Source organism: Tamandua tetradactyla, chromosome 26 (genome assembly GCF_023851605.1).
Source record: "Tamandua tetradactyla isolate mTamTet1 chromosome 26, mTamTet1.pri, whole genome shotgun sequence".
NCBI lineage: Eukaryota > Metazoa > Chordata > Mammalia > Pilosa > Myrmecophagidae > Tamandua > Tamandua tetradactyla.
In genome coordinates this window covers 15,498,824-15,511,859 of record NC_135352.1, presented here as the reverse complement: position 1 = coordinate 15,511,859, position 13,036 = coordinate 15,498,824, and the positions used below count along the sequence as shown (strand labels likewise).

The window sequence follows — 13,036 nt, the reverse complement described above, 5'->3', positions numbered from 1 at the left end:
CAGCACTGACCCCAAAGCCTGGCACTAAGAGACAGGAAAATGAATGTCTGGGGAAGAGGGAGCGCCTGCGCAGGTGGGTAAGCAGTGGGCAACCCAACCCTGAGAGGGTTAGGGGCAGACAGCTAGAGCTCAAATCCCAGAGATCCCTAACTCTGCGGAATTTAATTTTTCTAAACTTCAATTGCACCACCTGAAAATGATGACAAAACGTTACCTACTTCACAGGGTTGTGTGAGGATTAGATGAGATTTCCCATTTCAAGTACTTGGCACTGCCTCTGGAACATAATCAGAACTTGACAGTGTTATCGATTCTTCTCTATTTTTCCAATCTTCTCCTCTTAGGAAGGTTATCTGATGATGGGCTGATTAATTTTGTATTAAAGAAAGGAAGAAAACGGCCATGAAAAATAGGAATCTTATACAAGCACTAATAAAGTAGATAAGTCAAACAACAGCACCTAGGGGAAATACTGTTTTTCTAACTTTATATTTCCCTTCTTCGTTACACTTTATTTCTTTTTAACTCCCTCTTTTCAGAAGGAAGGAAGGGAAGCCTTGTTCTGCTACCCCAAAATTCACCACTACTGTAATTATACAATATTATTATACAGTGTATTATACAAGGTGTATTATACAATGTTACTATCATATGCTTCATTTTAGGAGCGGGGGAAGATCTAAGAAAATTAACTCTTTAATTCCCTCAACATTTAATGTGCTAGCAATAGAAAACTACCCCCAACAAAGCATCCCTCAACATAGAGATCTATAAAAAGCAACCATATATTTTTCTTATGGCAGCATCCAATTTAATTTATATTGTCTTGGAGTCAGTGTTTGTATAGTCTTGAATCCCTCTTAAAATGGGATGACTCCGAGAAATGTAAGGATTCCTGAAGAGGAGGCATTCCTCCCAATTCCATTTCCCACCCTCCCCCTGAAAAAAGCTGATTAGTTTGGAAACTTGTAGGATTCCAAAGATACAATGCATTTTCTTTTTTAAGCATCCTCCCAAGACCTGCTTGAAATTTCTTGCGAACAAATGAATCCAACGATAAGAAACCTGAAACCTCCAGATGGTTCCTAGGCCAGATGAGCCTTGAAACCCAGAGTTCCCAGTCTCTCCAAGAGCATCAGTTAGTTGCATCCCCCTACCCCATAATGTCAACACCCCTTTTAAACATGAAGTAGTGAGAAGGGTCATTGTCCAAATATCCCTAAAGATTGGGAAAAGGACCAAATGAGAAGGAGGAGCTATAACAGAGAAAATAGGAGTATGACTACTGAATCATTACATTGATATATTTTTTTTTAGTCTCTCGTGTCTTAGAGCAGCTAGAAGGAAATACCCAAAAGGGTGGAACTGTAACCCATACCGTACTTTGAAATTTGTTCTACAACTACTTGTTAAAACGCTCTTTGAAATTTATCATGTTTTGGTATATACTTAATATTTCACGATAAAAATGTGAAATGTGTATTTCACAATAAAAAATGTTCAATTTAAAAAAGGATGACTAAGGCATTATTTTCCACATTCTCATCCATACCAAACAATTTCAAAATTGTAGCTAGTTTTTCTCAGTATAATCACATTTTTCTCATGGAAAATGAAAAGCCAGGTTTTTGTTTTCAGTAAGTACTCAAATATGCAAACAATCTCCTCCATATGTCATCAGATTCTATATATATATATAAGAATCAACAACTGCGTCAACCAAATCCCAGAACTCAGCTCTCCACAGCCAAGGCCATGTATTTTATTTTATTCCCCTAAAACTCCCAGTTTGGCCCAGACTTCTCTATGCACCAGGTATCCCATAGTGATTAGTCAGAATCATACTAATGAAGTTAGAGTACACTTGTCTGCCTAGTTTGGCAAGAACCTAATTTCTATGGATTATCTATAGAAATTTTCTATAGGTTATCATATCTGCTGATGGCCTTGCCAATCTTTCGGAAGCTCTACTCGAAATTTACATGAATAAAGAGGATTGCAATTATACAGTACTTACTTTCAAGCACTTATTTCTCTTCTCTGTGTCCTTTATGGCACCCCATGTTTATCAGCCCCCCAGTAAATCACAAACACCACAGAACAGAGCAGAGGGTCTGACGTCCTATGTTTTGTCCTCTCAGCAACAGCATATCAAAATATGTTCAATCAATGGGGTATCTCAAAGCATAGCCGGAAAAGCCCTAATCTTCTGAAGCCATGCCTTGGAAGCAAAGAGCCTGGTAAAAGAATTCCCAGCCAGTTCGTCCTAGGAAGGAAGCCACCAAACCTAATCTGCAACTTGCCTTAAGAAAGCACTTGACTCACTTGGCTACCCCACCCAAAAGGCAGAATGGCACACACAAAACAGAAACTGCAAAAGACAAGCCTTGTCACAACTCCAGATTTCCTTCCCCCCTTACCCTCCCCCCAAGTGCCCTTGTGCACAGATTTGCAGAAGTGAAGGAAACAGCTGGAATGGTCTGGGTACCCAGAGCTGCCGCTAAGTAAAACTGCCTCTTTCTACAACAGGAATTTCCTTTCTGAGCCAGCCAAACAGCACCAAGGTCACAGCGCCTCTCTAACCCATCCCCAGTAACAGGACGCCTCTCTCCTATGCTCACTCACCATCTTTCACCACTCCAACTTTCACCTTTGTAATTCTTTACCTGCTTTAAATTTATAGCTAATGAAGAAAAATGTTCTGCTGATGGCTTTTCACTAATTTCCTCTTTGGGAAACAAGAACTTTCTAATAAGAGATTTTGCTGAAGAGAAAATGTTTCCAAGATTCAGTGCCAAAAATAAAAATAACTAAAAAATGTTCCTCTTCCCTCCCCACAAAGAAGTCAGCCCTGCTGGCAATGATGTCTGGGAGATGCTATCCACACTGTCATCCTAATACATAGTACATATGGAATCATCTTCCAAGTCACAGCCAGCAGCTCTTCCAAGGCCTTCCACATACTTACACCAGCAACCTTAACCCCCACGGAAAGCAACATCACCTGCAAGGCGGCACAACAGCTGTGCGAACCCCTGAGAATGCATTTCTTCCTGCACCCACTCCACCTCGACCACTTTCACTGTCCTCACAATCTGCACTTTCCCTCTTATAGGGGTCAGTGTCAATGGTAAGAAAGAATGAACTGTGGGACATTAGGCTCTGGCAGGGAGGGCGCACTCACTGCCTCAAGGAAAGCAAATGGGAGGTCGGGAGGCAGAAGGCTTTCTGAGGCCAATTCTGCATTGGTTCAGTTTGGCAGCCTGATAAGCTGCCCTCGTCCTCTCCTACCCTATTTCTGTAAATGATGGGAGAATAGGTGTAGAGGGCAGGTACCCAAAAATCAAGTAGGAAAATTATATACATTTACCTCTAAAGTACAAATTTTAAGATAAAGTATGACATAACCAAAAAAAAAAAGCAGTTTGCCAGGAATTGATTACAAAACATTAGAATGAATGCTTTAAAAATAACGAAGCCACACTGAGCACCTTTTCCCTGCTCAGCCCTTGGCCAGGTACTGCCCAAGGAATGTCCCAGCACCACATGAAACAACAGTACCCAGGATAGTACTCAGTACCCAGGTACTGCCATACCTCACATGAGAGAGCATCTTTATGGTTTCACCACGACACTTTATCCTACGGATTCTGTGACTGCTTAAAACCCTTGTCACTCACTCTGGGTTCTACAGACTGAAGGGACGTGAGGAGCCAAACAGAGGTTAGAGGGTCAGCCTCATCCATGGTGAAGCAGGGCTGGTGAATGCAGGCCAAAATGGGGTCCCCTAAACCATCCCTGAGCAAGGGAAGGTCACCAGCCCCAAGAGGAAGGTCTACCTGACAGCCACCCAGCAACCGGTTTTGCAGGCAGAAGGAAGCTGAGCCAGGGAGAACGGAGACCTGGCCAGGTTTGCCTCCAGCAGATCCCACCTGGTGTGTTTTCCCAGAGAACACAAAGCAACTCCCAAACCCTGACAGGAGCCCAGAGGCTGTGAGAAACTAGAGTTTGCAACAGATGAGGCCAGTGCCGGCCACTGGATAGGAAGGGAGGGGAGAAGGGAAGGAAGAAGAGAGGGAGGGAAGGAAGGAGGAAAAAAAGGAGGGAGGGAAAGAGGGAAGAAGGAAGGAAGGACATCCTAATGGATGGACAGATGGGCAATTAATCAAAACAGGTCCTCATGAGAAGAAGCCAGTTAATGGGTAGATGGAGAAAGCAACAAGAAATGTTCATCTAGAACCATCTTTGTCCACCCCCCATGCCCTTTTCTCCTGTGAAATGGAGCAAAACACATACTTCTCACAGACACTAAGGGAGAACCTTTTCTCAACATGTTCTCTTATCTAACCTCAAAACATCTCTGTGAAGTATGCCCTATAAATATTTTAGGTGTTAAGATGAGGTAACGCAGTAAGAACTAAAATAGGTACATTTTACTGGGGGGGAAAGAGAAACAGGTGGCAGAGTATATCATAGAATATCTGTAATAAATAAAAACCTCCTCTAGGAAATTCTAAACTAATCAGGCAAGGATGGACTTGAGATTCTACTTTAGAGTTTAAAGAAGAGATGCCTAATACTTACAATAATGGGAACACACCACAGGCCTTTCTAGTCTTGGATTCTATTCTGCACAGTATTGCTTTCTCCCACTACATGATTAAGATTTTGATTTTGATACGAATCAAAGCCCAAGGGAGTTCAAGGAGGACCAATAAAAGCCACGAAGCATCAATATTAATGAAGCTAAACTAAAAAGACATTTAATAACCTTTGTGGAATTAAAAACAATGACTACTTCAATTCAAGCAACGACATCATGCTCAAAATCCAGCAACTCCAAAATCAAAATATAATAAAAGCAGTCATTTTGCTTTGCTTCGGTGGTCAAACTGAACGAGCCATTCAAAAAGGGAAGGAGCAGTAATATGGCTATAATTGGAAGAGCAGAGGAACAGGTGGGGGAGGGGAAGCAGAACAAAGCAAGATTATCACGGAATACTACCTGGGAATTTGCCAGGGCCAGTTGTTAACAAAGAAAAAAAGATACTTCTCACAAAAGACCAAACACAATCATTCAGCAAACACTCGAGAGCTCCTCACAGAGGCTACGAAGGCGAAGGTCTGTCTCCTGCTCGGAAGAAAGAAGTGAACAAACGAGTCAAAGAGATATTATGACGTGCAGAAACACCAACAGCACAAGGCAAAATGCAGAGAGAGAGATCAGGACACAAGGTGTGCTAAAAAGGGCAAATGGTACTGGACTCGGGAGCTATGGGAAATGCATCGAGTTACTGAATGAATGAAAGAGGCCAAATTTAAAGAAAACCATATAACGAATCCTCTGCCTAATGATCTGGGGTACTTTCCATTTATTCTTAAAAATGACCTTGAATGGTTTGGAGAGTAGAATATTTAATGAAAAATCACAGTCGATGCAAGTCCACTTCACCATAACAAGACACACACTTTGGGTTTAACAATGCACGCGCGCGCACACACGCACAGCACTCACTCAACCACTTAAATGGAATATCAAAGCACTGGATTTTTGCTGTAGAGCTGCTTCAGCTTCCACTTTTTACTCAATTTACATCATCATCCAACATCAGCAGTATTTAGCTTCTGTGGTTTGATCTCATTTTGGGAGAAAGAACAAAAGCATACGTGAATACCCCACAAGAAGAAACTTGCTCTAGGACAGAAGGATGCAGCCAAGCAAACAAGAGCAGGCTGACGATCAGAGCCTGGCAGTCTGGCCAGTACCTGAGAAAGCAGGACAAGATTCACCTTTGACATTTATATCTCATCATTTGCCTCCTTCGGTTTTCCAAAAGAATCTCCCGTCAGTCAACCCATTCATCTTAAATAAGACAAGTCTCTCTGGCAACATGATTAGATTTTTTACACAAGAACTTTCAAAAGCAAGAAGATGGCTGGAGATGTCCCAAACTACATTTCCTGTGTAAAACAAGATAAGAAAAGAGAAATCCAGCATTGCACGTCCCCAGGCCAGCCACGTTATATAGCTCCTGCCAGAAAATTAAATAGGACAGGGCCAAAAACACTTCTCTCTTTTCACATAAAAACATTTTAAAAGCTATTAACTCGGGTGGGCCACGGTGGCTCAGCAGGCAGAGTTCTCGCCTGCCATGCTGGAGACCCAGGTTCGATTCCTGGTGCCTGCCCATACAAAAGAAAAAAAAAAGATAATAACTCAACTTTGAGTTTCTTCTATATAAAATCAAGGGGGAAATAGGTTACTATTTACTCTTAATCTCATTTCCCACCATTGAAAATTTTTTAAATCCAGCTTTATTACTATTGTTTACATAAAACTGACACTTTAATAAAATGTGAAACTAAATAACCAATATTTAAAGTTTCTTAAAAGCAAAATGACTGATGAAAAAGACAAACGGCCACTAAAAAAAACCTCAAAGATTTCTGTCAAATTAAAATCTATTTTAAAAATCTAGAGACTCTATGACCATATTCTTAATGTACATCCTAAATTAGTGAACACCCAACATTATAATTCTGTTCCTATATCAGTTTCTCGCCTTTTATTATTTTAACTCTTACCAAGTCTCTCAGAATTTTGGCAACTGCTTACAAATGATGATTATTACAGAAAAATATGAAAAAGTAAAACACGTTTCTTCTCCTCTCTTCAGTTAATGCAATAATCAGCTTCTTTTTCCAATACTCTGTACCCTCTGCAACTTTTGGAAGAAATGAAATCCTACACAAAGCAAAAACGATAATCTACTGAACATAAATAAAATAGGAATTACAAACAGTAATGCAAAAACAACTTCTGATTTATTCTTATTCAATATATAAAAGAAATTTACAATTTTTCAACCATCCATTTCTTTGCTTTTATATCAGAAAGAAAAAAAAATCTTTCTTATAACCTGGATAGCAAACCAGGTGCACCTCATTTGAAAGCAAACAGGTAAAACAATAAAAAGAGAACAGGTTTGTTTCTGCACCTCCTACCAACTTGCCTGTGGGATATATGGTTGTTAAAAATCAAAAATAAAGAGCTGACGTTAGAAAAGAAATTCAACCTTAGAGTTTACTTCTCAGTAAAGATCTCCACTTGTTTGATAACCCATTTCTTTCCCTAATTGTTAAAAACATTAACTGTATTGATGCTCCATCTTTGGGTTAAGAATTGGCTCCTTCAATAAACTCCCCTGTGAACATATAACTCTCAACTACTTTATTCAATTTAGTAGCACAATAAAGAAGTTTTCTGTTTCCATGGATAAAATACAGGGGGCAGGAACAAAACAAACTGAGGAGTCTACTGAGTCACGGGGTGTGAGGAGATTCCAGATAATCATACAGAATGGATGGCTCAGCTGACTGGTAACTGAATATGGGGGCTTTATTCAAGCCGAAGAATTAAACTCTGCCTAGATCTAGGGCAACGGAAAGATGCTGCTTTCAGAAATAGTGGCATTCAATTCCTTTCTGATACTGCATCAAGCTGCATTCTTGATGGCACTCAGAACAGGACAAAGCTCAGAGTGGCATGTGGGCTTCCACTGCATCACCCCTAAATGTACTCTAGGGATGGGGGACCAGCGTGAGAAAATAGCAATGGTAGTATGTTTGGTACGTGCTTAGGACACTTGGAGTGTTAACTAAGCCTGTTCCACATAAGCCAGAGTTATTAAAGAAGAGCTATAAGGTTCGAAAGACCTAGGATAACAACTAGCCAAGCTCAAAAAATCCTCAACCACTAGCCCTGGATTTCCCCCACTTACTTACAACGGTTGGAATAAAAAAAAAAAATCTGTTAGAAAACAGTCCCCAGAAACCCCTTGTCAGCTTTTGGTCCCCTCCATGTCCTCCAAAGTATTGTCAAAAAGCTCTATTGTCTAACACTTTCTTAAGATGTCTCTAAAACTCAAAATTGCCAGGAAACACCCTAGGAAATCCCCTCAGAGATTTCAGTCATTTCTCTTACATGCCCAAGAGCATACTGGGTGAAACCGCAACCCCAGGAGAGTCATGCATTGCAGGCTGCAAATGCTGTCCTTACTCATCCCTCACATACCCTGATTACAAAAACATTCTTCTTTGAAATTTCTCAAGAAAAGTGAATAATAATTTTTACTTGATGATCACACACTGAATTTAAATGAAAGAATGTGACAAGAGGCACTTAAAATCCAAAGCACCCATCAAGATGTGTCTAATATGCATTGGAGCTAAGACTCAGCAACAAGCTAACATCAGATACTACCCAGTTTCAGTTCAACTGCCTAAAGTTTCTTCCCACCAAGATGTAGGCTAAGTTGGAAAGAGAAAAAAGCAGATCCAAAATGCTATCACTGGAAACCACCCTTGAGGTCTGAGTCTTTCTACTAGGAAAGTATGAAACTCGTACTGAATTTCATATTGTTCAGATATTTACCGCCTTCTACTGGCTCCCAAACCCTTCTGTATTTACCGTGAAGATCTTTCCTGGGGAATCTCAGATGTGAATTAAACATTTTCCCAAGCGGGCAACTAATATCTTCAAAACTCCATCTAAAAACCAACCACAGAAGGAACCACACACCCCACCCCACTTACCTGGGAAAGCATGGGGATTGGGCGACCCTCTCTTAAGGCACTTAGAACAGAGAATGTGCACCGTGTAGTGCAGTCCAGGCCACTCCTGAAGCAGGACATTCAGTTCCTCCACCAAGGGGGTTATGGCTTGCCACGCTGTCCATATGTTTGGTAATGATGCATGGCTAGCAATGGACAGAGTATCTGGCTGCAAGACCCCCCGGGCAGGTCTGTAGCTCACCACCACAGGAACCTTTCCTCTGTATGCAAAGATCTGAAATTTCCCATCCGACCTGTGCACCACGTGGCTATTGATCTGTACACTGTAGCGTGCAAACAACCCAGGTGGAAAGGTAAAGGGGAAACTATATTCGATCTGCAACTGCTCGGCCACAAAAGACTGCCCAGCCAGGTTGGTCCCATTAATCCAGGCCTCGGCGTGGGGTACCTCATTCTGCACGTAGCATGGGAACTTGTACCAGGCCGTGGACCCATTCAAGGGCTTGCCCTTAGGTTTATTGAGGCAGTAACAGAGTCCCATCTTCTCCAGCAGCTCCAGCAGCAGCTGCAAGTCCTGCTGGGCCTGGACATGAGGCTTAAGCAGCAACCGAATGACATGGGCTGGCAACAGTCCGTGCAGCAGAAAACCCTCCACATAATGATGCAGCTGGGTGGCCCGGAGCAGGTCCTGGCTCGGCGTGGGCAATGCCAGAAGCAGAGAGCTTTCTGCCTCCCCCTCCCCTTCACCACTGGTCCCCAGGAGCAGCTTGTGCAGCAGCAAGGAAGCATCCCTTTGGAAAAACACATTGAGGATGTCAATGAGGCGGGTGAGGTTGTGGAAGACGTGCTCCTTGAGAGCTGGGCTGTCCTCGAAGTAGAGCAGCTTGCCGCTCTCATGCAAGTAAGAGAGGGCACTCTGCAGACGGTCCTCGGTCAGACCCGCCTGCAGGCCCAGGCGAGCGGAGTCCCACCAGCTTAGCCAAAGTCGTTGTGCCTGAGGTGGCTGGAAATGCAGTTCCTCTAGCACCTGCCAGGATCGAGGCAGGACCCTATGCAAGTTGGGGAAGATTTCCCGGTGCTCAGCTACGGACAGCAGCTTGTCCCTAAGGCGCTGCAGTTGGCGCGGGTCCCTGCAGCTAACCGGCAACACGGGGGACAAGATCTGCAGCCGATGATTGAGCAGATACTGAAAATGGGCCTTGCGGCGCCGGAGGTTCTTGTCGGAAACGCCGTAGTAGGACGCATGGGGGCTGGCGGAGCGCAGCTCGAAGTCCCGCGCCAGCGCCTCGTCCACCACCTGAGCCAATCGGCTCAGCCCTTCGGCATCGTGCTTCTCCTGCAGGGCGATCTGGCGGTGAATGTCCAGGCACTTCTCCTCCAGCTCCCGCTCCCCACACAGGTCCGCGTGCGTGCCCACGATGCACATCACCGCGTGGGGCACCCGGGCCCCCACCCGATGCAAGAAGGAGCCCACCGCGGTGGGAAAGCGGCGCGGCTCGTAGGTGGCCAGGTTGACCACCAGCACATAAAGGGCCCCTGGGGAGAGGAAGAAGGGCTGGATCACCTCGTAACTTTCATCACCAGCTAAGTCGTACACGATGAACCGCAGGCCCCGTGAAGCATCGGCCGTCCAGCTGGTCACCTCGATGCCCTTGCTCATGGGGGGAGATGAAGGTGGGTAGCTCTTCTCCTTGTCCCTTCCTCCTTGCTCTACCTCTGCTCTTCCCTCCGTGAGGCAGTGCCGCAGCAAGGTTTTCCCTGCAGCCTTATGGCCCATCAGGAGCAACTTGAGGCGGGGCTGCACGGCAGGCTGGGAATGAGCCAGCTCCTTCTGGTAGGCTGCGATGTAGGGGATTCCCTTCATGCAGACCTCGTAGGGGGGCTGGATCAGCGGGTTGTCCTTGATCTTCCAGAGGCCCACCTGGGAGAGCTGGCCAAAGTTGTCAGGCAGAACGGCGATCTGGTTCCCTTGCAGCACTAGCTCCTCTAGGCCCCTCAGCTCCACAATGGAGTCGGGCAGGTAGCGGATCCGGTTATTATCCAACCACAAGGTGAGAAGGCGGCCCAGGCCAGAGATAAGGGATGGCACTGAAGTGAGCTGGTTGCGGCTAAGGTAGAGCTCCTCCAGACCAGCCAGGGGCAGCAGCGCCTCAGGGAACTCCTCAAAGAAGTTGGAGGAGAGGTTGAGCATTTTGAGCCGCTGCAGGTGGCTGAACTGAGCGGGCAGGGCCTGCAACCCGTTGTTGTCTAGCATGAGGCTCTCCAGACTAGCCAGCTCGCAGAAGCCACTGGGCAGGGTGCCAAGCTCAGCCCCACTCAGCCAGAGGATCTTGAGGGCACGCAGGGCGCTGATATCCTCAGGTAGGCCCCGCAGCCGGTTGCTGGACACGTCCAGCTCTTCCAAGGCCACCAGCTGCAGCAGCTGCCGGGGAAAGGCAGTGAGCTGATTGTGGTCCACGTCGAGGGTGCGCAGGCGGTGGAGGCAGGAGAGGGAATCGGGCAGGTGCGCCAGGCGGTTAAAGCTGACGTCCAGCTCCTCCAGGTGGGCGAGGGCACCCAGCTGGGCGGGCAGAGCGGGCAGCTGGTTGTGGCTAAGGTTGAGCTTCCGCAGTTCCCGCAGAGCGCTCACCACCTCCGCGCCCAAAACGGTCAGCCGGTTGTGGCTCACGTCCACCTCGGTGAGGTGGTGGCCCAGCTCGGTCACCGCCGAGGGCAGCCGGGAGAAGCGGTTCCTGCGCAGCACCAGAACGCGCAGGCTGCCCAGCGCCGACCCCAGCCCCTCGGGCACCTCCTCCAGGCCGTTGTTACCCAGGTTCAGGACCTCAATGTCCCCGATGTTGGCAGGCAGGACGAGCTGGGGGGCGTCGGGGGACTCGAGCGGGTCGGCGCCGGCCGCCGGGCAGCTCCCGGCAGCGCTGAGAGTGAGCTGGCGCAGGTTGCTCCGCAGCTTCCTGGCGCGCAGGGCGGCGTCCCGCCACAGCCTCACCGTCTTCAGGTTCCCGCTGTCCTTGCCAGCCATGGCGGGGCCCGGGGCCGACACCCTCACGCGGGTGCAGGGGCCCCCAGCTACATGCCGCGCAGCGCCCGGGCCGGCGCCCGTCTCCCAGGGCCTCTGGCTCCTGCTCCTCCCTTCCCACCACCTCTCGGCCGCCGGCGGCTGTGGGTCCTAGCGCAGCCAGAGGCCGGGCGCCCGCAGCTGGGGGGCGGCGGCGACGCTTGCAGCTCCGGGGAGGGCCGAGCACGCGGCGTGGGGGAAGGCGGCGGCCGGGGGGCAGAGCCGCTCGCATTCTCCTGCCTCCCCGGCCATGGGCGCGCGGGAGCCGCCGCCGAGGCTGCAGGGGCCGCCGCCCACCGCGCCCAGGAGGACGCGGCTGCCTCCTCCCGCGCCGCCCGCCTCGGTGCCGCACGGACACCGGCCCCGCTACCCTCGCGCCCGCGGCCCCGCGGCCGGCAGCGTCGTCGCCTCCGTGAGCTCCGAGAGGAGGGCGGCGCTCGGTTCCGCGGAGGGCATGCTGCAGGCGCAGGGCCGGGACGCAGCCGCGAGGAGGGGGGCGGCGGCGGCGGCGGCGCCTCCTTGTCTCCGCTTCCCGAGGCTCGGGCGGGAGCGCGAGCGCCGCGTCCCCGGCACTGGGAGGGCGCGATCGGGAAGCTGCGCGCCGCCGGGCCGAGAGGCCCCCACGTGACCTGCGGAGGCCCCGCGTGTTCCCGGCACCGCCCCGGGGGCGGGAGCCGCCTAAGAGCGCGGGGTGCGAGCTGGCTGCGGGGACGGCGCTCGGCCGGGAGGCGCGCGGGGAGGCCGGCCTCGCTGCGGATCCCGGCCGCCGGGGGTCTCCTGAAAAGCCGTGTTTGGATTCAGCGGGGTCTCGCTCTGTGTTGGTCCTACACCTCTAAGGATTTCCTTTCTTCCTTCTCCTCACCCTATGGCCACACCCGTAAATGGAAGCGGCAAGATTCGGGGCATGGGGTTTCATTTTAGGAGCTTAGAACGAGCGTGTGACTAAACGAAAGATCGAGAACAGCAGAAAACCATTCATTCGGGAAATATTTATCGAGGCCCTATTTTGTGCCAAACTGGGTACATTTCTCAGTTGCCTTGGGGATGGACTTAAGCGGACACCTCGCCGGCCTGCCGGGGGTAGAGAAGAAACTGCAAGGTGTTTTATCTGGTTTTCCCACTCACGCTGACAACTCCATGAACTAGAAAAGGTTTCCCCAATGGTACAGTACCTGGTAGGCTGTGGGTTAAAGAAAATGGCAACCCTTTCAGGTGAAATTCACAATCCAATGCTTAACTCTTAAGGCTAATTTTTTTCTACCGGGAGGAAAAATCCAATCCAACATGGTCTTTTTCTGATCCTGTCTGTTCTAGGTATATATATAGATTTTTTTCAGAATTTACCAAAACCTCAAAGCCCATTAAAACTTCAGATATCACTTCCATCATTGCCCCCTGGTTGGTTAA

At 48.1% G+C, this 13,036-nt stretch overlaps 1 protein-coding gene across 6 annotated transcripts in view; it reads right to left on the bottom strand.

Moving 5' to 3' along the window:
- MFHAS1 (multifunctional ROCO family signaling regulator 1) overlaps positions 1 to 11,807 on the bottom strand; it is a 109,456-nt gene extending 97,649 nt beyond the window's left edge. For 2 of the 6 annotated variants that reach the window (XR_013168972.1, XM_077144285.1), the window contains exon 1: positions 8,596 to 11,807. Coding sequence is in view for 3 of the 6 variants with exons in the window: in XM_077144285.1 (XP_077000400.1) it covers positions 8,596 to 11,593 (2,998 nt within the window). In the remaining 3 variants the exon portion in view is untranslated. Of the gene's footprint in view, positions 1 to 218; positions 365 to 8,595 lie in introns of all 6 variants that reach the window. The other 4 variants (XR_013168970.1, XM_077144282.1, XM_077144283.1 and 1 more) reach the window with 3 other exon arrangements.
- Positions 11,808 to 13,036: the final 1,229 nt, after the last annotated feature.